Genomic DNA, 22,778 nt, shown 5'->3' on the forward strand with positions numbered 1-22,778 from the left:
CCCTGTGTCCACAGTCCAGTGATCAGTTTGTTCCTATAGAGGTCACTCTTCCAAAACAGAACAGTCTCTGTGCACCAGACCTTCCTCCATGCCATTCTTCCAGTCCTGGTTTACCTTCACTTTTTTTGCTTACACTGACAGCATGCATTAGATATTTTCATTTCATTGATGCCTAAATAACCAAATTTAATCCCTGCTATAGTACAAGGTTCAGTGCAAATAAAAATAAAGTTTCAATTTTGCTAATTCTAAAAGGTATTTGACTTCAAAAAGGTTTGAACATTATTAATGGCAGTTCTAATGATGCTATGTAATTACTTTTTCAACTTAAATTTACACTTAAAAAAATAGGTTCTGCCCATTGATGTAATTGAGTTTTCTTGAGTGATTCATTGAAGTTTAATCACCACAGTGAAGAAGTACACTATTAAAATTAGTCTTTTTCAGTGGCTGGGCCTAGTGATTTATAGGGCACTTGGAGGCCTGTAGTTTGAGGAAGCTTACAAATGCATTAGCGATATTGCTGTTGGTGTGATTGCTCCACTTTTCAGGAGCAGGATTTCTTTCTAATTCTTGTCACAATGGTTTGCCTGAAGGGTACTGAATAATTTCTCCTTAGAAAAGGTCGTTCTTTCACGGGATCCAAGCTCAATACTAGGTTGAGAAATTAGAAAATTTCCTCCTGCTGCTGCTGGGAGGATCTGAGGACAGTGCAATATTAAAGATGCTTTCTATGTCTGTAATAAATAATTACCAGCTTTGGTGTTACAGCTAATTTATTTATGGAAGTTGCATATATATTTCTGTTGAAAGTTTCAGTACATAAATCTTCTGTACAGGGCAGCAATTAAATGCCATGGGAATTTATTAGTCAGTTTAATATAGAGGATGGAATAATAAATGTAGGCTGTTTTGTCTTTAGTTTTAGAGGTCATAATTTTTAGCAGGTGATTGGGACAGAGTGCTCATGGTAGTCCTTTGAACATAAGATCAATGCCCCGTCCCCCATTACAGTTCTCTCTTTAGAGATCCACTTTCATTGCCTTGACTAAATCTTCAAATGTAATTAAAAAAAACAAACACATAGTAAAAGGGAAGGAATAATCTGTTGTCTATGACATTACATTTTGGGGGGAAATGGTTCAATTAGACGCCATCATAGTGACTGATTTCATGATGGACTTCTCATTTGCAGACTCTCGGACATTAAGCCATGATCTTTAGAATATAAGGACAAATGATTATAAAAACATAACTCCTGTTATTTGACACATTTCAATCAGGGAATATTTTCCCTATGTACCATGTTTCCACCTAGAGAAATGAGATACATAGATTGCGCGTATTACTTCAGTTTTATCTCACAGTGCACAACACTGCCTTTGGACTACATAGCAGAATGTAGTTTTATGGATTTTAGTCAAACATTACAGAGAACCACTTATCAACACAGTGTTTCTGGTGTCTGAGGTTACTGCTGTATGCGGTAGGCCTGTTAACAAAGCATTTTTCTGTCATAACACAATGAAGCCTCTCCATAAAAAGCTGTATTTTTGATACTGATTGTCTTAGGGAAGACAAATGATAGCTAAATAATATCTGTGATAACCTGATATATGTGGAATCTGCCACAATCAGCCTTTGAATAAATACCAATGTGTCAGAGATTGATAAAATAAACTACAATTGATGGCCCTGTTTAAACAGTCTATTCAAGAGCATATAAACCAGTCTGCCTCTCATTGTATCTGAAATTCTTATTTTTGTAGGTAAACAAATGCACATTCACTACTGATTGAATAGCCCCTTGAACTATGCTCTGCAGTTTGCATTTGGGTTAATCTTGTCTGTTTTAATATAGAGAGAAAAAAGGACAAAGCACCAGGGGTGGAATTGTTAGTGCTTTCACATCCACATTCCTCACATTTTGTCAGGATGATAAACTGTAGGTAATGGACAGTCCTTGTTTCACAGGACAACTGAGCCAACCGAAGCACAAAGAGCTTGCTAAAACGATATCTCACAACATGTTTGGTCTCCTCTTTCTAGACAAGAATTTATTTGGGAATCCTGTGCCATGGGACTGCGCTCTTTAACCTTAACAATTACAGCTTCAAGCTGAAGAAACAGGAGCTGAAGGTTAAAATGATTTAAGCACATGCTTCTAAATCTTACCCAAAACATAGTTGTTGACACTTGGCATGCTAGTACAGAGAACTCTGAACAGTGTCCTCTGTCCCATTAGATATTTCTGACACCTATGGCCAACTCCTAGCTCAGGTGTATTAGCAACATAAACCTCGAACAAGCCGAAGGCTGAATTTTTGGCTTAGTGATTTTCTACAGCCCTTTGTACACAGGATCAGTTGGAGTATAAATGCTATATTATTTATAGTAATTATCTTAAAGCCTCTTATCTGTAAACCTTACTAAGGAAAAGCACTTTGGTTGGTGTGGTAATTGTCTTTAGATAGGCAGTGACTGAAAGTCAGGCTGAAATCATTACATTTTTCTTTCTTTTTTTTTTTCAACCTTTTTTCCTCCCATATTTTATTGTAATGAGCTCACATTGCTTTAGTATGGCACTTAGGGTATATCTCATGCACACAAAACATTCCTATAATGGGAAATTACTTGAAATACCAAGATAACTACAGGGAGTGTTGGCAAAAATAGGCCGTTCAGGTACCTGCCTAGCAGCCATAATCAACTTTTTTTAGGGATCTAGTCTTAATGTATCATGCAACCTTACTACTCAAAATTGCTTATTGCAAATGAGAAGCAATCTTTCTGAGAAAAATAGTGATTAAAATGTTATTCATGTGTGTCTAATCTTTGCCTTCTCTGGCTCCTGACATAAAGAAACCTGTTTTTCAGGTCATTTATCATACATCTACATAGATTTGCTTATGAGATCACCCTTTGTGCGATGTTGTGGACACTTAAATAGGAGTGTTCAACTGTCTAAAATGTTTTAATTAAAATATGCAGGTCCACAGAACTATAAACTTCTAGCCAAGACTTAAGTCTTTGGGTGATTTTTTTTATTTATTTTTTTAAATTTTGTTATATGAAAAGCAAAGGAAGGGAGGATGGCAAATGGACAGTGTTAGAACAGCTTGGAAAAACTCCTGTGGCTTCATTGTCTCTTTAAAGCCAGAGAATACAAAGACATATGCAATTCAGCCCTTCTCCCATGATGGAAAATGTAAACCGTTGACACGGCTCCCATGTTTAACTTGTTTAATTCTCATTTTAAATTCAGCACTATACCAGCCGTGTGAACTCTGAAGATTTCTTTAGTAATCCATTTTGTAGTTCCGAATCAAAAACAAAGTGAAAAGGTCTGACACAATTTGCTTTTATTTTTAGGCAAATCAACCCCGGTCATAGTTAATAAGGGGATTACAACTCAGACTAGGTCTTTACAGATGTAATGTAAATCAAGGGCAGAGTATAAAGAAACTGATCCCTTTTGATTGAAGTATGGTAAAAAGGCATAGAGAAACTAGCAGCAGTAATCTGATTGTATGGCAATAAAACCACCATTTTCTGTCTTTCAGATAAAAATAATGTGGTAAATCCATGCAGTTCATAAGATGTAAAAGCAGATAAAGGGTGATGCCATGGCAACATATAGATTAGCTTGATGTTAGAAATGACACGTCTCTGAAAGGGGTGTTAGAAACTAAGGGCCTTGCTCCGGGCTGTAAGGTATTATGTGAGAACTGCACAAAACTTGGAGGCCAGGATTAGAAAGTATGAAAGGCCTACTTGTGGCTTGGGATGGTTAAAGCAGTAAAGAAAAGCTGCTCAGTTCTTGCTCATTGGTGGTGTATAATATGGTAAAGGTAGATTTCATTTACTGCTTTTTATTAAGATTTGGACTGATTAGAACTTCAGATCACTGCAATTGTTAGGATGTGGAAGATTTTTCTTTTTAACTCCTGGCCTAGCAGCAGCAGCCATTCTGTAGGATTAGCAGCACTTTGAGTTTGTTTCCTTAATCTATTTGGGCTTCAGGCAGCGACCTGCTGGCAAGGAATAGAGAGCAGAGGGGATAGGTAGGACTGGGGTTATCTGAAAAGAAAACAGAGACCTTTTGATTTCAGCCATCTTTCAGACTGTGGTTTCAATCTCACACTCCATGGGAGAAGCAAAGGTAAACATTCCGCATTGTCCTTTTCCCTTAGCGAGACGATTCTTGTACAATTTTTGTGTTTCCCACCCTGCAAACATATAAAAGAAAAAAATCCAGCTTTAATTCAAATTAGCTAATAAAGCTGCTGATAGCCAAGTTGATATGGATTAGGCCAGGTGGTATTTACTCCTGAAAGGCAATCTGAAATCCACAGTTGAATGAGATAGGCCCCCTGCAATTTAAAATCATTGGGCTAAATTCTCTGTTGGCCTAACTCTATTGACTGCAATGGAGTTAGGACAGCAAAGAATTTGGCTCTTCTTTGTGTTGTCATTTATTTTAAGTGCTCTGTAGCTGTAAAAGTAAGAAAAGATTTTGCTTGTTGCGGCTACACTGGTCCTTCATTGCCTCTTGTCCCAAACAGCCTTGTAAATAGTTTAAGACTTTTGTTTTTGCATTGTGTTTACCATTATAAACATCTGAAAAACAGAAAAAGGCCATAGACCAGCCTGTTAGGTTATTTGTTGTGTTGCAAACTACACGTGCAGTCCAGAAAGGAATATTTGCTTTATTGCCTGTTCATTTGTGTGCAAGGGGAAAAAAGCGGGAGTCTAGACACACAAAAAAACCTCTGATACCATAACTATTGTCTCTTTTGATTAAGTGGGCCTTGCGTGAGATTGAGAAAATGCTGGCAGTGGCTTGGTCACTTTCTAGGTTTCTGCACTCTCTGTGATACAGGGAATTCGGAAAATTGCATTTTAAAATTTGCTGATAGGTTTAACAAATTTCTGACAGAAAACCCAAGTCCCAACCAAAATCGACATGCTGCTGAATATGGTTTAGCAATATTTATATGCATATACACCACCAGATAGAGGGGGATTGAGCAGATTTGTGTAATATATGGAATCTGAAGCACTCAGAACATTTCTTCTATTCCAGTTTAACCTTCAGAAATCTATATAAAAAGATCCATTTCATTTGCTGAAATTCTGCAAAGTACGGGGGCACCCTACTCTAATTTACAGGCTGGTCACATCCAAGCACCTTGCATTCTGCATTTGACAATGATTGCTAATGGGCCATTCAACTAAAGTATTTGCTTGTTAACAGGGAACAGAGCATGATAAATGTCCAGCAAGCTTGCGGCCTCCTTCAGCTTTTCAAATGCAGACTGGTGCATATTTATGGCAGGCAAATGACAAAAGAGGAAGCTGAATTACTCTGGCCTTATGCTTTCTGTTAGAACAAGGGTTAAAGTGATTAAAGAAATAATGCAAAAACCGATGTCCTTTGTTTGCTAAGCATTATCCAACATTTAGCTTTCGAACCTACCTGTCATGTCACATTTCAGAAACGTACTAGATAATGCTATGTACATTTGGTGAGGCATAGGAAAGAGTAGGTGATCATTTATGTAATGTTTCACATGCAGCAAAAGTCAGGTATGTCTATTTATGTTGTTCCTGTTGAGAATAATCAGCAGGCCCTAATCTCTTAAAATACTCTTCACTTGTATACATTAAATTTAAAGATGTTCTTACAAACATATGAAAGTAGTCCTGCAAAGGAGACCTTGCAGTTGGTGATTGCATTCTCTGATTCCAAAAGAAAATAAATAGTAGGAGAAACTCATAAGAAAGAAAACAAGCCCCATTGCCCTCTGCCCATTTCTCTAAACAAAGTATGAAAACAAAGTGGCAGTATAAAAGCACTATTTAGTTTGCTGTCTCCATTCTCCAGGACATAAATAGGTAGATTTTCAAAATGGAGAGTGTAAGGTATGTGTACAAATTCTGTGAATGGATAGAGGGTTCCCAGCACCATTTAGAATACATGGAACTGTATTCCAGTACCACAGCCCTTGCATATTAATTATGTCTCAGGAAGAGCCTGCTCCATCTCCCACTGAAGTCAATGGCAAAATACCCATTGATTCCAGTCATGCAGGATCAGGCCTCCAAATACTTCACTGTATTCAACGTCTTTAACTAAATCTACGACTGCAAGACTTGATGAGAGAGTCTTGGGCCAAAATTCTCAAAAATGGGCAATTAAAGTTAGGCTTCTATATTTATATTTAAGTGCCTAGATAGGTGATCTGATTTTCAAATTTAGGTATTCATTTATGAAAATCTTGACCGTGTCCATTTTATTACTTCATTTTCATGACATGCTTAAGGCCCCAGTCCAGCTCTGAATAAAGTTAAGTGGAAAGACTCCCAGTTACTTCAGTGGGAGTTAGATGGGGTCCTAAGGGAGCAACCTTCTGCTATATAGCACCTTCTTTTATATTTTAGGATTTCAAGGTTGTTTTCTTTCAGTTTATCTGAATCATAGTCCAGGCTTTTATTTTCTTTCTTTGTTGAAAGTTTATAGCTTTATTTGGCATAAGAGAACAGTCCCTTTTTTTTCCTATCAGTTGCGTTATTCATAGGACTCTGTGTTGATGTTGTGATTATATGTATTTTAAATATAAGTGAGAAGCGCAGGACCTCTGTCTTTCTTTTTTTGGCAACCCTGAGGAGCCAACACCCAGTGTTTCATTGCAGTATCAGCAAGATAATTATAATGCAGCTGATTTAAACTTTGATGTAATAGTCTAGGCTTTCTTCTGGTTTTAAACACAGTTCCCCAGCCAAGAATGATTTACGGAGACTGATAGGAGATTGTATTGCTAGGTAAATCATTCCTGGTGCATGACATATACATATCATTGTAGAATTTTTTAATCTATAGAAATTTCAAAAAGGTGCATGTCTAAAGACTAAATTAACATTTCCAAGATTTTGTTCACCAGGACCAGACCTTTGCACATACTAAAGAATAACCAAAATATACATATTGCAAAACAAAGTGATGGCCTGTGCTATGCAGGGGGCTAGGCTCACAATGACCCCTTTTAGCTTTATAAGCTATCACTTTACGAATTATTTATTAATGTTTTATTGTGTCTTTGTTAGAAGATTTCTGTTTAATATATTATTAGTTACCCTTTGCAAAGAGCAGTGGGGCAAGATTGGCAATGGGTAGTGGCTAGATTAAGGGAAAGTATGTGTTAAAGCTAATGAGAAAGTATGACTTTTTAAAAAAAAAAAAAGTCAATTCACAATTGAATGCCATATTATTTTGGATTTGGGAATTCTGCCAGATTCCAGCTTGTCAGAGCTGAGAAGACTCAAATCAAGTCCAGGCCTATTTTTACAGCAGACTGGAACCCTGGCTTCTTGCCTGTGGGTCATTCAGTAAGACCCATCTGGCTTTTGATTTTCTGCAAGTTTGAAGCAGGTTGCTTAAGGAACCTATGCAGTGAATACTGCTGAATCCATACATAGCTGCAGTTTTGACTCTTGAGTGGTGCATCATTTTGCATTTCCATTTTCACTGGTGCTTGCAATCTGTTTTCTTATTGCCTGAACAGCAGTTGGTTTCTATACCTGACTGGATAAAAGTGCAAATTTGGAGTTAGGAACATCTTGATTCCTTTTGGGGCTCGACAGTTACATTGCATTCACTGTCCACACTTCAGTTGTTTTCTTTATGTTTAATTAATTTCAGTTTAGTTCAGGAGCAGCCTGCTTTAATCACTGTGCAATGTTTAACCTTTGGGGGTTTTTCAAGGTAATTCCAGACTGCAGGTTAGTTGAGCAGGGAAAATCATGTTGGCAGCCAAGATTGCTAGGCATGTTTGTAAAGACATGAATTTTGGGGGGAATCTGAATCTCTGTGAACTTACAGAAGTCAATCTGATTCCAGAGATTTTTCATGAAAGATAAAGGCCAAATCCTGCACAACTTACTCACATTGAGTTCAGTGGGTCTGTGTGCAAGGGTAGTGCAAGCAGGATTTGTCCCTAAGTATGTGTGCTCTGAGAGACCCTGATTCAGAAAAGCATCCCTCTTCAACAGAGTTCTTAAGCACGTGTTTAAGATTTAAGGATTTAGGCATGTGCTTATGTGCTTTCATGAATTCAAACTAGAACAGGGATCGGCAAGCTTTGGCATGGGGCTCGTCAGGGTAAGCACCCTGGCGGGCCGGGCCAGTTTGTTTACCTGCCACGTCCACAGGTTTGGCCGATCGCGGCTCCCACTGGCCGCGGTTCGCCGCTCCAGGCCAATGGGGGCGTCGGAAAGCGGTGGCCAGCACATCCCTCGGCCCACACCGCTTCCCACCCTGGCGAGCTGCGTGCCAAAGGTTGCCGATCCCTGAACTAGAGTGAGAAGGGTTTTGATAATAAAAAATATAAATTTCTTCTTAGAATTTAGCTTTGTAAAATCCTTTATATTCAAGATGGCCTGAATCAATCCCCAAGGCCTTCTATGCACTCTGGAATAGTCCCAATTCACCTATTGGTGGCAAGTAATTGATGTAGCTCAGTGGTCCCCAAATTGTGGGGTGCGCCCCCCTAGAGGGGCATAGAGGAACATTCACGGGGGAGCACATTCGGGACCAGGGCCAGCCCCCAAGGAGGGCAGTGCAGGAGTGCCATCCGGCCCTGCTCTGCCCCAGCTTCACTCAGGCTCAGCCTTCAGCTGCAGGTCGGCTGCTGGCCGCAGATCCGCTCCCGGCTGCGTCCCCGGCCTCGGCTCCTGGCCCCGGCCTCAACTGCGGACGCCAGCCCCGGCTCCGCTCCCGGCCACAGCTCCACTCCAGCTCCACTCCTGGCTGTGGCTCCCAACTGTGGTTCGGGTGCGGGGCGGGGGAGGGTGCAGACAGGTTCAATTATGAGTAAGGGGAGGGGCATGATGGAAAAAGTTTGGCTACCAGTGCAGACCCCTAATAGGTAAGGACAAGTTGAGGGGTACATAGGATGACTAGACATCCCAATATTATTGGGACCATCTCAATATTAGGGGCTTTGTCTTATATATGCAACTATACACCCACCCCATCCCTCGAAAAAAAAGTGTCCCGGTTTTTCACGTGCTCTCTGGTCACCCTAGGAGTACATCAGTTTTGCTAATCAAGTTCTAACCTTACATGAATAGCTCAGTTGACGCAAACCTTTGCATGTTATTGCCTGTTGTTAGGAGTACGGCCAGTGCCTTTACTCTGATTGCTGGCCACCAGTGCTGAATCCAGGCTATTCCAGAGCAAAGTCAACATCTTAGATCTGAGACATAATTCAAGCTGGGATTCTTGCTCACAGCTCGAGCCTAGCTCTAAAATGGGCTGAGTCTGAAAGTTGGATCTGAATTTTGGGAAAGTTTTGATTTAAATCTCGATTTCAGATCCCCAAGTTCAGGACTGATTGAATCTGTGGTTTACAAAGAGATGTAGTTCTGATTTAGACCCCAAGTTTGTATCTTGAGTTTTGCTTTGGGTCTATCTCTACTTTAAGTGAAACGTCCTTGTATTACTCCTGTACTTGAGGCTTTTTTTTTTTTGCATGTGAAAAGAAGAGCAAGTAAGATAAAACAAAAAGGTTAAATGACATTTGTGGATGGGTTTTCTGAAAATATTCACATATAAATTCTAGATTGTAACATGCCAATGTTTGTTTATTCCATCCTATAATGTGACAAACTGCTGGTATGACATATCCCAGGCTGAAATGGTATGAGATAGGAACCTGTTCCAACTCTACAGTTTCCTTATGCAGACAAATAGTATGGAATAATTTATTTTAGAACAACTGTGAACCAGCTGAAAATACTATCTGAATGTATTTAATAAGCGATAGTCAGTGATTATTAATGTCTCACTAAATAACAAGGCAGTCCCCACCCTTTTTTATAGACTGCTGCTGGGAGCATTGCTTGGAACAAGACTGTACAGGTGCAAACAAATTATACTTAAGAGAAAGGAGACTGAAAACTTTATTTCACCTCCTTGCATTGTGGCTGACACCAGATTTGGTTCTGTAACAGTAACAGAGTAGAACACAGAATAGCACAGCAATAGAACATCTGTTTTTATTGTCTCTTTACCAGCCTTAGTTTGTGATTTATAGTGTCCTTTAAAAGCCAGTTCTTTGGCAAATGCCAGCTGGGCTCTGTTAGCTTACTAAGATCAGAGACTTTAGTGATTTCTGTCAGAAATACACATGGTTTGATTTGACTTTCTTTTCCATACACTACACACAGCTCTGCATCTTTTCAAGGAAATGCTATGCTTCTCATTTTCGTCTCAGTATTTTTGAGCACTTCGAGTGAAGCACCAGGATTGTGTTACACTGAATTCATGGCCTGGATTTTAAACAAACAAACAAATAAATAAGTAAATAAATAAATTGATTACCTTTGCTGGGAGAGCAAAGACTAGTTTAATGTTTCCAGCATCATATTTTAAACAAAAACTCTTTAATTAAGTCAACATCAGGCTCTTCCTGTATTTTGTGGCTAGCAAATGGAGAAAAAAACACGAGCATTAATATCAAAGGGAATTGGTTTTCATTACAGTAGAGGTTCAGTTGTGGGTGCTGTAGGCAGTGAAATTTAATATTACTGTGACTTGTATAGTAATTGTAGGATGACAGAGGGAAATGGATTAAGTTTAAATATAAGTGTACACAACAGCACATGGACTTTGTCAAATGAAAGCCAAGGTTACTGGGACAGGGAGAGCCCCCTCTGGCTCTGTCATCATGAATTAGTATTTTGTAAATAACTAGCCACTAGGCTATAGATTTATTACCTTTTGCACTATATGTATACACAGACACAGACACACACAAGAATGCTGCAACTACTGTAGCTGCAGTGCAGAGTTGCAGAACGGGTTTGTGGCCCTTGGGCTTGCAGGGCATTTGAATGTCTAGAGGCTTCTTGTCTTCACCTTTCATGAAAATATTTTGCCTGCCAGTTTGTGAAGTTCTGGTTTGAAACACACACCTATACTTTTAGCACAGGGATTGCTAACGCATTAATGGCTCCCACACTGGATGACCCTTTGTCACTCTTTTCTTTCCAATGAATAAACCAGGTTCAAGTTGCAGATGATCTTTGGTTTAGAAAAGTATGAAAGAAGGGCCACCTGCGATAACAAACGATCACCCCAAGCTCACACATGCAAGCAGATTAAAGTAGAAAATGCCCATTCAAGCCTCCAATTACTGATCGGTTCCTGGCAGACTGAAGGCCATGAAGGATCAACACCTCACTTGTTTGCATTTTAGGTAATTGCAAGATGCTCCAAAAGCAGTGTGTGATAACGTAATCCTATATAAACCTAGTGCCCTATTGTTGTACTCCATTATCACACAGGGTTTCACATAAGTAAGTTCATGCTGAAACCTGTTCTAATGTTAAAGTGCAAAAGGGGGCAGTAAAGTGCTATCCAAAAAATGTTGATTTTTTTAAGGGTATTTTTTCATGGTAGAGGTGGCATTTCTCTCTAGGCTTCTGATCTTCTGTCTTTAAAATAACCAGTATTTATGAATATTTTCTGCATGTAGAGACTTAAAAAATCGTGGAAGGCATTTAACATTAAGCATTGTGGCAGTAAATGTTATACGTGTGTCTTTCTGTACTCTGTCCTTTAACCTCAGCATGAAACATGCTGCCCATTTGGAACGATTGAGTCAGAAATCCTTCCTCAAGTGTATTTAGAACATAACTACATAAAGCACTTCTGAAAGAAGTCTAACATCTAGGGCTCATTTTGTGCATTACCAGAAGTGCATCTGTGTAAAAAACAAAACAAAAAGAACTCTGAGGCTTGGGATTCCTGGTTGAAGTACTAAAGTGTGTAGTGGTGTCATGGGTCAAGAGTTGGGCTCTCATCCAGAGCCGCATGCATCATTTATCAAGAGGTAACTAGAAGAGCAACTAATTACAATGCACCTACTGAGTGTTTTCTCTTCAGAAATTCCACAGAATAACCCATTTATACAGACCGGCTTCCACTCTCCACTGCAGCCATTTGTGATTTTTTTTTTTTAAACCTTTTCTGCTGAAGTGTGTGTGTGTGTGTGTGTGTGTGTTACCAAACTGATAATCTAATACCATTTTAAAATAAAATATTGGTAATATAATCAAACACAGGTTTAAAATAGAATATTGGTAATATTCATATAACATTCTTCAGTTTGGAGACCAAGCCTACAACACATTAGCTTCTCTTTTGTGGTAACCAGAATTGATTTAGTAAATGGATCTGAATTCTCTAGTGCTTCATATTCTTATGCCACTGCAGTAATTGCTTTCTGCACAATAATACAAAAAAAGCTAATTGCTATTAATAGTACTTTATGTGGAGGTCACGTAAGAAAGCTGAATATAAAAGCTGTAGTTTTGAACAGAAGCCTAATATCAGTCCAGTTAAAAGGGCTAGATCAGGGGTCGGCAACGTTTGGCCCACGGCTTGCCAGGGTAAGCACCCTAGCGGGCCGGGCCAATTTATTTACCTGCTGACGTGGCAGGTTCGGCTGATCGCGGCCCCCACTGGCCGCGTTCGACATCCCGGGCCAATGGGGGTGGCGGGAAGCCGCGGCCAGCACATCCCTCGCCCGTGCCCCCATTGGCCCGGGACGGCGAACTGCGGCGAGTGGGGGCCGCAATCGGTCGAACCTTCCGCGTCAGCAGGTAAATAAACTGGCCTGGCCCGCTAGGGTGCTTACCCTGGCGAGCCGCGTGCCAAACGTTGCCGACCCCTGGGCTAGAGCCTACACATTTTCATAATCTCAGGCCTTACTACCTGGTTTGCATTCTGGTGCGAAAAAAGCCAGACTTTACTCCCCATACTGATGTAAAAAAAGCCAGATAGGCATTTGCTGTGGGAGTGTTTTGCTTTTCAGGCAGGAGGAAGTGCAGTTTTCCCCATCTGTGTGGTATACTTTGCACCAATCTCTCAGCCCAGATTTATGTCTGGTAGTGAGGGGTGTAAAGCATGAGCCTGTCTAAATTTTCAGGAGGTTGGTGGAAATGTTTTAGTGTTTTTCCTAATTGACAGTCAAACAGGGAGGGAAAAGGAGGTTCCCCAGCAAAGTAAAATCTTGCCTTTTATGCAGTGTGGTTGAAATTCACCCCCATGGTTGAGCACGCACGGAAGACATGATGTATTCCAAAAATCTTGTGGTAGCCCTTTATGAGGGGTTGAAGGCAGAGTAGCCATTCATCAGGGCTTCTGCACTCCATGTCCTGGGGAGGCTAATTTTGAATAGGCCAGTATAGAGAGAAATGCTGGGGAAGAAGCTGCTGACTACTCAGTTACATGGCTCCAGTTGCTGGGCTTCGTGGGTTGGAGATGCAGGGATCAGTGACCACTATTTCAGCCCAGGGCTTGAGGTGGCAGCACTAGAAGGCCTGGGCTGCACTACATTGTATCATGCATTGTTCCCATTGAATGAGAGCTAATTTTTAAGCTGAAGTCATAGCCTTTGAAAACCAGATCTTCTCATGAGAAGATAAAGTATCTAATTTAATGGTATCTCCAGGAGAGCAGATTCAGCGCTGGGTTGTGGCTGGCCCCTTGCATGTACACAAAGGATGGGGCAGGGGGCGGGTGACTTTCCCTTCCCAGGAGCTGGTCACAATTGGAGGCTTTGTGTTCCTTCAAGCGCAAGACTGTACCCGACTTGTGGCCCCCTAGAGGTGCTTCTATAAGGGGTTCAGAAGAAATGTGACCATGCTTATTTCCCCCCCCCTCCGCCCCCCTCCCTGGCAATGGCCTCTCGAGCTGGCTGGACGCATAAGCAAGAACATGCTGCACCTTCCTAAAGGGTGGCTGGCTTAGGGGCTTCACTCCCCGAGAGCTACAGTTATGCCTCCCAATGTCACTCAGGGCTGAGTAGCTGGGGATGTATGTCCCTTCTTCAGGGCTGTGTCCCTTCTTCACAATGTCCCTTCTTCAGGGCTGTGCTATAACGGCACTATCTGACAATCAATGCACAGTTCTGTAGCTCTGTGCAAAGCAAATATTATTTTGTTCAAAAATCTGTATACCTTGGGGCACGTGCATAAAAGTACTTCACTAGTTTTTTCTGTTTTTTATTTTTCTTTTTTTCTCTAGCATTTGGTAAAGTATGAGCATTGGCCTGCTAAACCTAGGGTTGTGAGTTCAATCCTTGAGGGGGCCATTTAGGGATCTGGGCCAAAAATCTGTCTGGGGAGTGGTTCTGCTTTGAGCAGAGGGTTGGACTAGATGACCTGCTGAGGTCCCTTCCAACCCTGATATTCTATGATTACCAAAAACTGCTAATTGGAACAGCTGAAACTGAACTCTCCCATCCACCTACAATTTAGACTAAATCTAACATCACAGAGTCATTGTGGAAAGGTTGCCAGGCTTTTAGCAGTACGTATATGACACCCCCTCTCTCCAGATTACCCTGATCTTGCATCACTGGGGTCAATGGAAGTTCTGCGACTGACTTCAGTGGGAATAGGATCTGGTCCTCTATAAAGTAGTATGACATGTCTGGGGTTGTGACGACTTCTATTACACTAACTGGTGGCAATGCTGCTATTTTGTGCCCAGAATGGAGACTGAGGACTTGTCTACATGAACATTTAGTTCACGGCCAGCTGGGTGGGTATATCTGCCCAGCACTAGCCTGCTGCATGCTGAGTCTCTGTGTGGACACGCACTAGCAGTTCCTCGATGCACTTGGATCTACTTTTGTTTCAAAGTGGAGTAGATTTACACCCCAGCTTGCTGCAAACTAAATGTTTGTGTAGACAAGCCCTTGTGGGTTGAACCCCTGACACACTCCTTTTTCAACACACTGCCTGTACTTCCTCCTGTCTAGGCAGAAGCAGGGTGGAGTGCGTTGGATATAGGAAGGGGTGAGCAGGCACAGCACAATTCAATAATAGAGTATGGAGAATAGTGACTATTTCAATGGATACTATTTTGAAGCTTTTGTGTTCAAATGGCTTGCCAAAGGGAATAAGTAGAATGTTTCCAAGCCTAAAACGTACCTTTGTCGAGGGTTTTTTTTTCCCCATTATTTTTTCCTTCATGAAAGGGAATGTCAAATAGCCCCTGTTTTAGAAACTTGCATTGTGATATTTTGTAGTTTGTAAATTTGACTTTCAATGATCTTAAGTTATAACTGAATTTACTTTTTGTTATTAAATCTCTTTTTGGGCCTGATCCTGCAATCCTTTATTAATGCAAATAATCCTTCCTCACATGAGTAGTCCCATTAAAGTAAGAGAGAGTTCTTGCATGATCAAAGATTACTTGTGTGAGTAAGGGCAGGTCTACACTACCCGCCTGAATCGGCGAGTAGAAATCGATCTCTTGGGGATCGAATTATCGCGTCTCGTCGGGACGCGACAATCGATCCCCGAATCGACGCTTCTACTCCACCAGCAGAGGTAGGAGTAAGCGCTGTCGACGGGGGAGCCGCGGAGGTTGATTTACCGCCGTCCTCACAGCGGGGTAAGTCGGCTCTGATACGTCGAATTCAGCTATGCTATTCGCGAAGCTGAATTTGTGTATCTTAAATTGACCTCCCCCGTAGTGAGGACGTAGCCTAAGAGTTTGGTGGATTAGATGCTAGATGAGAAGTTGACTTTTTTTAAACAAGTGCATCATTTAAAATTTGGTGTTACACCTTGTTATGTGCTTCTGATAGCCTAATAATATAACACTGGCAAGGAAAATAGATTCCAAACCATGTTTAAGTCAATTGAAATGAAATGAAATGGAATACATTCATTTAAATTTTCAAAGTTTACTCTGCTAATTTGTGTGTTAAATTGATTCAATCATCACATTATATTTTTGGTGTCAATCTCACAGTCAGAGGTAATTTTTCTCTCAGAGGACCTGTGCAAGACTAGTGGCTTAAAAAAAAAAAAAATCCATAAGAGTTTTGAAAGATAAGCTTCACCTTCATCTTTTTTTGATGCAGCTCATTTTGATATTTTTACCACATCAGCTGCTGGGGAGCTAAGTACATGCCGGATCTGACCCTGTTCCCATTGAGCTCAGTGGCAATTTAATCTTCAGTGGGATCAGGCCCATAAAGTTACTGCTTCTGAAAATGCATAGATACAATTCCTAATAAGGTATGCAGTACCTCCAAATTATAGTCGTAACCTGAAATGGAATAAGAAGGTGATTGATATAAAACGTTGTATTTCTGTATCGAACAGAAAACTCATTCACTTACAACTGGTTTCCAGTCATTTGGGGTTTGATATGCAAAATGGGGTTTGGACATATGGGATTTGATATGCAAAATACTAATTTTGTCATTGTTTTAAAAGCAAGATAATGAATATATATATTATTTAATGGCCATTGTTTCCTTTTGTTTTTTTTTTTAAATAGGGAGATATACTTGGCACAATAGTCTTTAGTCTGCTGCAGTTTGTACTTTTACAAGCAACATGGCCACATCTAACATATTAGGCTATTAGTATTCATGACATTTCCTTAATGAAACTTTTCAATGAGTAACTTTATAGTCAGATTGGTAGTTAAACTTCATAAAGTTAAGTAGCTGGGATTCTTTAACAGAAGGTTTCACATTTCATTTTTAAGAAACAACTTGATTGTTCTCATTTTTAGGGTTATTTTTGTCATGTTAATTTAAGACTAAATGTTGATACCAATTATTTCAGATAAGATATTAGAGCATGTAAATTTGGCACTCTTTCCCTAGTTATATACTCGAGGTTAATAGGTACTAACATGCTTTTTATAATTGCATTCATTTAAACATTATTGGGAAATTTCTAAAGCTGAGAATACATACAGTTTCCCAGATTGGGAAAAGCACAGCAGCACATATTTTTGGTGTCAGGATTAATTAATGTAGTCTAAGAATTTGTCTCCCTTGACTATTTTACAGTTTCAGAAGAGTATGTAGTAAGGATAGCACATATTCTCAATGAAAAGTTCCACTTACAGATGTACTCCTAATTTTGGTAGAGTCTAATATCAGGAAGTAGGGTAGGTTTGACAGGTTACTCTTATGGAAAAGTCCCATATAATTTAATAGGGGTGAATGTAATAGGTTTTTCTAAAATTTAATTACATTCTTAAGAAATTGGTCTTAAAACTCTATCGAATTTAATAGAGAATGAGATCCTTTCTATATAATTCTTAAATTTAAATTCTATAGTACTTTGACCAGGATAGTATATTAATGCCAGGAAATGGTTGGGGCTTACCGTAGAAGCACAAAGTGTAGAAAATTACGGTAATATTAATGGGAGTGGAGGGTCAGACCTTGTTTGTTCCAGTTCTCTTCTCTGCCCAGCCCCCCAACTCATTTTTTTTGTTTTTGGAGCATATGAATATTTGGTCTACAATTTTTAAAGAAAATGTCTTTTGAGAATGTTTTCTGGGAAAATTGAATGTGCTATTTGTCATGTTACTGTTTATTAGGCCAAGATGAGTGAATAGTTTAAATAATGGATGGGACTTGTGTTCATGGGATTTTGAACAGTGTCAACAAATATTGGACCCTAAGTGAAAATGCACTGTTAGTATGAACATGCCTACAGAGAGAGAAAGTACATTAATTTCAGTGCACAGCTTTCATTATACCTAAAATATTTTCTGCATACTTTCCCAGAGCAATTGTGATGACAAATTTCTGTGGGCCAGATATTTGATCACATAGCAGCCTCCTTTTGCCTCTGCATAAAGGAGCCATAAACCAGCAGATCCTTCCTCCGAGGATTGTGTTGGAATGGGAGACTTCTTTGTTGGTAATGGGCTGCTGGCATAAGGGACATTCCTGGGCAAAAAGGAGTATCTCTATGGCCAGGCAAACTCTGGCTGTTGGAACGATCCCTTGGGACCTTAGACAGCTACCAAGCGCAAATTAGAACATCCCGTAGCTGCCATCCAATTCCTGGCATTGGGGAGGGATGAAGGTAGATTAAATTAACCTTTGTCCCTCAGTCTCCTCCGGTCTTGCACTCCGGCCTAAAACTCCCATTCTTGGAAAATATGCTGCATGCCTATTGATTTCAATGGAAGCAGGTCTGTTCCTCACTTTGCATGTGTGTGTGTGTCTGTTTACCCATTAGTATTTGTTTGTTCTTTTATACCTCCTTGATAGATTAACAGATATAACCTGTTTGAATTCACCAGCAATGGAAATCTGCACTGAAAGCAGGCAGCTGGAGGGCAGCATTTTAGACTATGGGGTTTGCATTTAGCCTTTAAGCCTCATACTGTGTATCTTTGCTGTAGAAGTTGCCCCAACCGTTTCAGACATAATTAATGTATCCTTGCTGTGAGACTCAGTCCAGAGTGTAATCTTTAGTGTAACACATGCCATTGGCACCATTGCTTTGGCATCGTTCGTGGGATTCAGAAGACTTTTTGATCCTCCGTATTAGTTACACTTCTATTTGACACAAGCTTTTAATTAGTTGAAGACACCTTCTCATGCACACCTTTCAAAACACTTCCAGCGTACTTGGATGGATTTTGGATGTGTGAATGTCTTAACACTGCAGTCAGCCTGCTGCTACCTTAGTTGGCTTCAAACACTGAATTTTTTGTTAGGACTGTAGGATGAGAGCAACTTATTGACTTTATTATGCAGCCCTTCAACGATTTCAACAGAGAGGTGTTTGGCTCACTACGCTTAAAACTTGTAAACAGTAGATGCAATGATATAAATATTACAAGCTATTTTCAGCCCTGCTGAAGTTTTGTTAACTTACACCAAAGCTGAATGTAGTCCTCCATTTGCAATGTAAAGGTTTAGTCCAAGATTTTTTTTAAAATGGGGTCTTAGATTTCTGCTCCTAATTCCATATGTAGACACCTAGGTTAGTGGCCTTACTCAGCACTTTTGAAAATCAGTTTATTTATTTAGGAACCTAAATGAAAAAATATAGGGGGATATCTACACTGTAACTCTTCCCCTCCTCTCCCCACAGCAGTGAGTCTCAAACCCTGGATCAACAGACTTGGGCTTGCAGGGTTCATGATGTGGGGCTAAAAATAGCAGTGTAGACATTCCTACTCTGGTTGGAGCCTGGCCTCTGAAACCTGATGCGGTGAGAGGGTCTCAGAATTCAGGCTGCAGCCCGAGCAGGAACATTTACACTAATATTTTTAGCCCAATAGCATGAATCCCGAGCCCAAGTCAGTTGACCCGGGATCTGAGCCACGCAGCCTCAGGGAGTTTTTGCAGTGTAGTTTTTGTAGTGGTTCTCAAACTATGAGTTGGAACCCCAAAGTGGGTTGTGACTCCATTTTAAAGGGGTCACCAGAGCCAGCATTAGACTTGCTGGGACCTGGGCCTGAAGCTGAAGCCCGAGCTCCACTCCACCCAGAGCAGCAAGGCTTGGGCTTGATTCTCCCTCCTCCCTCATGTAGTAATTTTGTTGTCAGAAGACGGTCGTGGTGCAATGAAGTTTGAGAGCCTAATTTTAGTCTCATACTTTGGCAAATCTCAGCCTTACTCGTATGCTATTGTATACTAATTGTTCCCAGTTATGGGTCACTACATTTCTGTGATGGCACATAGATGAATCAGGTGAAGCTCTTGATCTTTACAGTCTCCGCCCATATTTATAAGTTACTATCACAAGAAAAGTAAATTGCAAGAACTCTGCTCATGAAAAGGTCACAGCCAAAGCCACAAACTGTGGAGAAGGTTTGAACTCAATCAGGCTCCTAGCACCACCTTTCATTTTCAGGCCCCCTTTTCCCCCTCCCTTTAGTTCATTAGTGTTAAATGCTAGAAGTCTGAAAATTGGAGTGGAAGTAGCGTTGTCAGGTTCGATTTTCAGAATGTGCCGAGTTCAGACACATAGCCAGAATATTCCCTCTGCTGTAATGTCTAACTAGTGCATCAGTTAAAGCTCTTGTAAAATATGTCAGCAGCCCCCTCATCAGCTCCCCTCTTCCCCCCCCCCCACTCCCAGCGCCTCCCTCCCACCGGCAGCCCTCCCCACAGCTCCCGATCAGCTGTTTTTGGCATGCAGGAGGCTCGGGGTGGGGGGGGGGAGGAGCAAGGGCACAGCAGGCTCAGGGGAGTGCGTGGGAAGCGGTGGAGTGGGGGTAGAGACTGTGGCAGAGCCAGGGGTTGAGCAGGGAGCACCCCCCAGCACATTGGAAAGTTAACGCCTTTAGCTTCAGCCCTGGAGTCAGTGCCTATACAAGGAGCCACATATTAACTTCTGAAGAGCTGCTCGTGGTTCCGGAGCCACAGGTTGGCCACCCTTGGTAAAATGTGACTATTCTGTCCTTTACCCTTTATATTCTGATTCCTGGCTTTTAAGTGGCTTTTAAAGCTTTTTAACCTTTTATTTCCCCGTCCATTTTTCTATTCTTTTGCATTTATTTATTTCCTTAAAAAAACCCCAAACAAGAACAACAACCGAAAGCATGTTTCCCACTATATGTCTGTTTCTAATTGAAAACAGTTCTCCCATACTGACTTTGGGCCCTAGCCTGCATTCCTTTTGCACTCCAAACTTCCATTCACTTCACTCATCCCTATTGACCCGTTGCCCCCCAAATTTAGATCAGCTTCAAAAGGTCCTTTTTGTTATTTTTCAGAAAGGCTTCTAAATGATATTGGCAAGATTGATGGTAAGCAGGTACATGTTTTAACCCAATTAATGCAAGATTTATGTCCATGTTACATGCAAATGTAAGCTGGTTTCTTAAAAGAAAGGGCCCAGTTCTGCAAACGCTTCTGCGAATTGCATGAAGTATTTCCATCATCTGCAATGGAAATACAGGAGTAAATGTTTGCAGGCCTGGGACCAAACATCCGCTGGCCTTTGTCCTGGCACACAGTGGTGAGGAGCCCAAGTAATCTTCCCTCTGCCCCAGGATTGTGGCCAGCCCCTCTGCTGGTATATGGGAAAGAAGTACAGTAAATTCTTCTCCTGGCCCAACACTCCTCATGCTCCTGTGCAGGTTTGGCCACTCCCTGCTACTCTGCTTGTGCCCCCGTAGGTGCTGGCCTCTCCAAAGGCGACAGGGAGAAGAAAGCAAGGGGTGGGGCTTCTCCATTCTGGCCATCTCTGCCATGGAGAGAGCATATGCAGCCCCTTTTGGGGATGCAGCACTGGATGCATTCCTCTTGCATGCCTATGAGCTCTGGGAGGCAGTGCAGCTTCACGCTGGCCCCAGTGTAGGCCTGTGCCCAGTAGGCATGGCCGAGCCCAATATTTGTAACACAGAAATTAAATAGCACGAGCGAGAGGGACCCAGTGAATTATAGCAACATGCACTTTTCTTGCCATAACACTGTCTTGTTTTTTTTAATGCATTTGTAATTACAATTGCCTTTCTCCTGCTACCTGCTGCTTCACAACAAATATAATTCTTCCAAAGGCTTTGTGAGTGAAATAATCCCATTCATTAGTACAAATCATAAATCCTAAACTCATGTTGTGCAGGACCAAGCAATCGCAATTTACAGACCAGAAACTGGGGGCGCCTCATTGCTGTTTTTGAGTTAGTGACTTCTGATCTATTAATAATGCTATAGCTGGTGGGCTCCTTTAGTTACGTAAAGGATGGGGGTACTTTAGGCTTACAGCTTTGTTCTCCATCTCTGATGTTTTAATGAGCCTGCAGGATGACTGCCTACGAATGAGCTGGGTTTTCTAAGTGTGTTGTTTAGTGTTAGCACTTGAAGAAAGATGTTCATTAGGAAGCCATTGTTTCAGTTTTTCGGAGCAGTTCTCCATTAAGGAAGATCTTTGCAGCAATATGGCTGGCAGGTAGGAGAAAACAGGAAGAGAGAGGCTTTTAGCTGTAGGTATTAGGGGATATTGTATCAGTAGTTCCAGCTCTAAAGACTTGCTTCGAGGCATTAATTGGACCAAATACATCTTAAGAAAAAAGATTAGCAGAAAAGTGCAATGGCTTTTGTCCTTGCAAGAATAGGGCTTTTTGTTTTGTGGCTGAATCAATATTGCAATTAATTATTTTTAGTTTTCCTTTATGGGTTTGTAAAACATTTATTTTAAAGCACAATTTAAAATAAGTCCTGTTGTTTGATCGATGAGTGACTAATTATGATAAGTAACTCAACATGTTCTTGATGAAGCTTGCCTGTTAATTAACTCTAACAGCAAATATATAATAGCGGGATGGAAATAAAATGCTTGCACACTTGTGATTCGCTAAGAATTATGAAATCTGTGTCAGAGTTTCCAAAGGACTGCTAGAGAAATAGTGGAGGTTTGGATTGCAATACAAGAAATAAAGCCTTTTTGAAGTTACAAAGACCACAACCTTGTTCTCGATGGGATTGGACAGCAAAAGGGAGAAGAGGAGATCATTAAAGCTGGTCACATTACTGTACGTTGGCAGTAGAATGTAAGCTCTTTGGAGCACAGAATGCCTTTTTGTTCTGTGTTTGTACAGCACCTTGCACAATGGACTCCTAGTCCGTGACTGGGCTCCTGGGTGCTGTGCGATACACATAATAGTAACTGATATGTTCGTAAATACTAAGGCCTAAATTGTGCCGTGCTCTGAAACAGGAGGTGCAATAAATCTCTCGCCCCTTTGGTCTCCCACGCAGAAATCAAACAAAATAAATGCAAGGCTGTGTGAGGCTAGAGACGCTAGTCACCTAAAACAGGAAGGAGAGAAGGTGTCATGACCCTGCCCTTACTGCACTGGCTTGGAGTTGGCTATCTGTGGAAGGAAGCTTTGGTAAACATTGTGATAGCCTGGGACACAAAGCCTTCTGAAGACCCCAAAAGTGGGATAGTGCTTATAAGACATACTCTGGCTC

At 40.9% G+C, this 22,778-nt stretch overlaps 1 protein-coding gene across 4 annotated transcripts in view; it reads left to right on the forward strand.

Moving 5' to 3' along the window:
• EFNB2 (ephrin B2) overlaps positions 1-22,778 on the forward strand; it is a 53,528-nt gene that overhangs the window by 4,049 nt on the left and 26,701 nt on the right. For 2 of the 4 annotated variants that reach the window (XM_042844172.2, XM_065581031.1), the window contains exon 2: positions 11,069-11,261. The exons of the other annotated variants lie outside the window; for them this stretch is intronic. In XM_042844172.2, the coding sequence (XP_042700106.1) occupies positions 11,227-11,261 (35 nt within the window). In that variant the 5' untranslated portion in view covers positions 11,069-11,226. The remainder of the gene's footprint in view (positions 1-11,068; positions 11,262-22,778) is intronic. 4 annotated transcript variants of the gene reach the window in all.

Source organism: Chrysemys picta, chromosome 1 (genome assembly GCF_011386835.1).
Source record: "Chrysemys picta bellii isolate R12L10 chromosome 1, ASM1138683v2, whole genome shotgun sequence".
In the NCBI taxonomy this organism is placed as follows: Eukaryota; Metazoa; Chordata; order Testudines; family Emydidae; genus Chrysemys; species Chrysemys picta.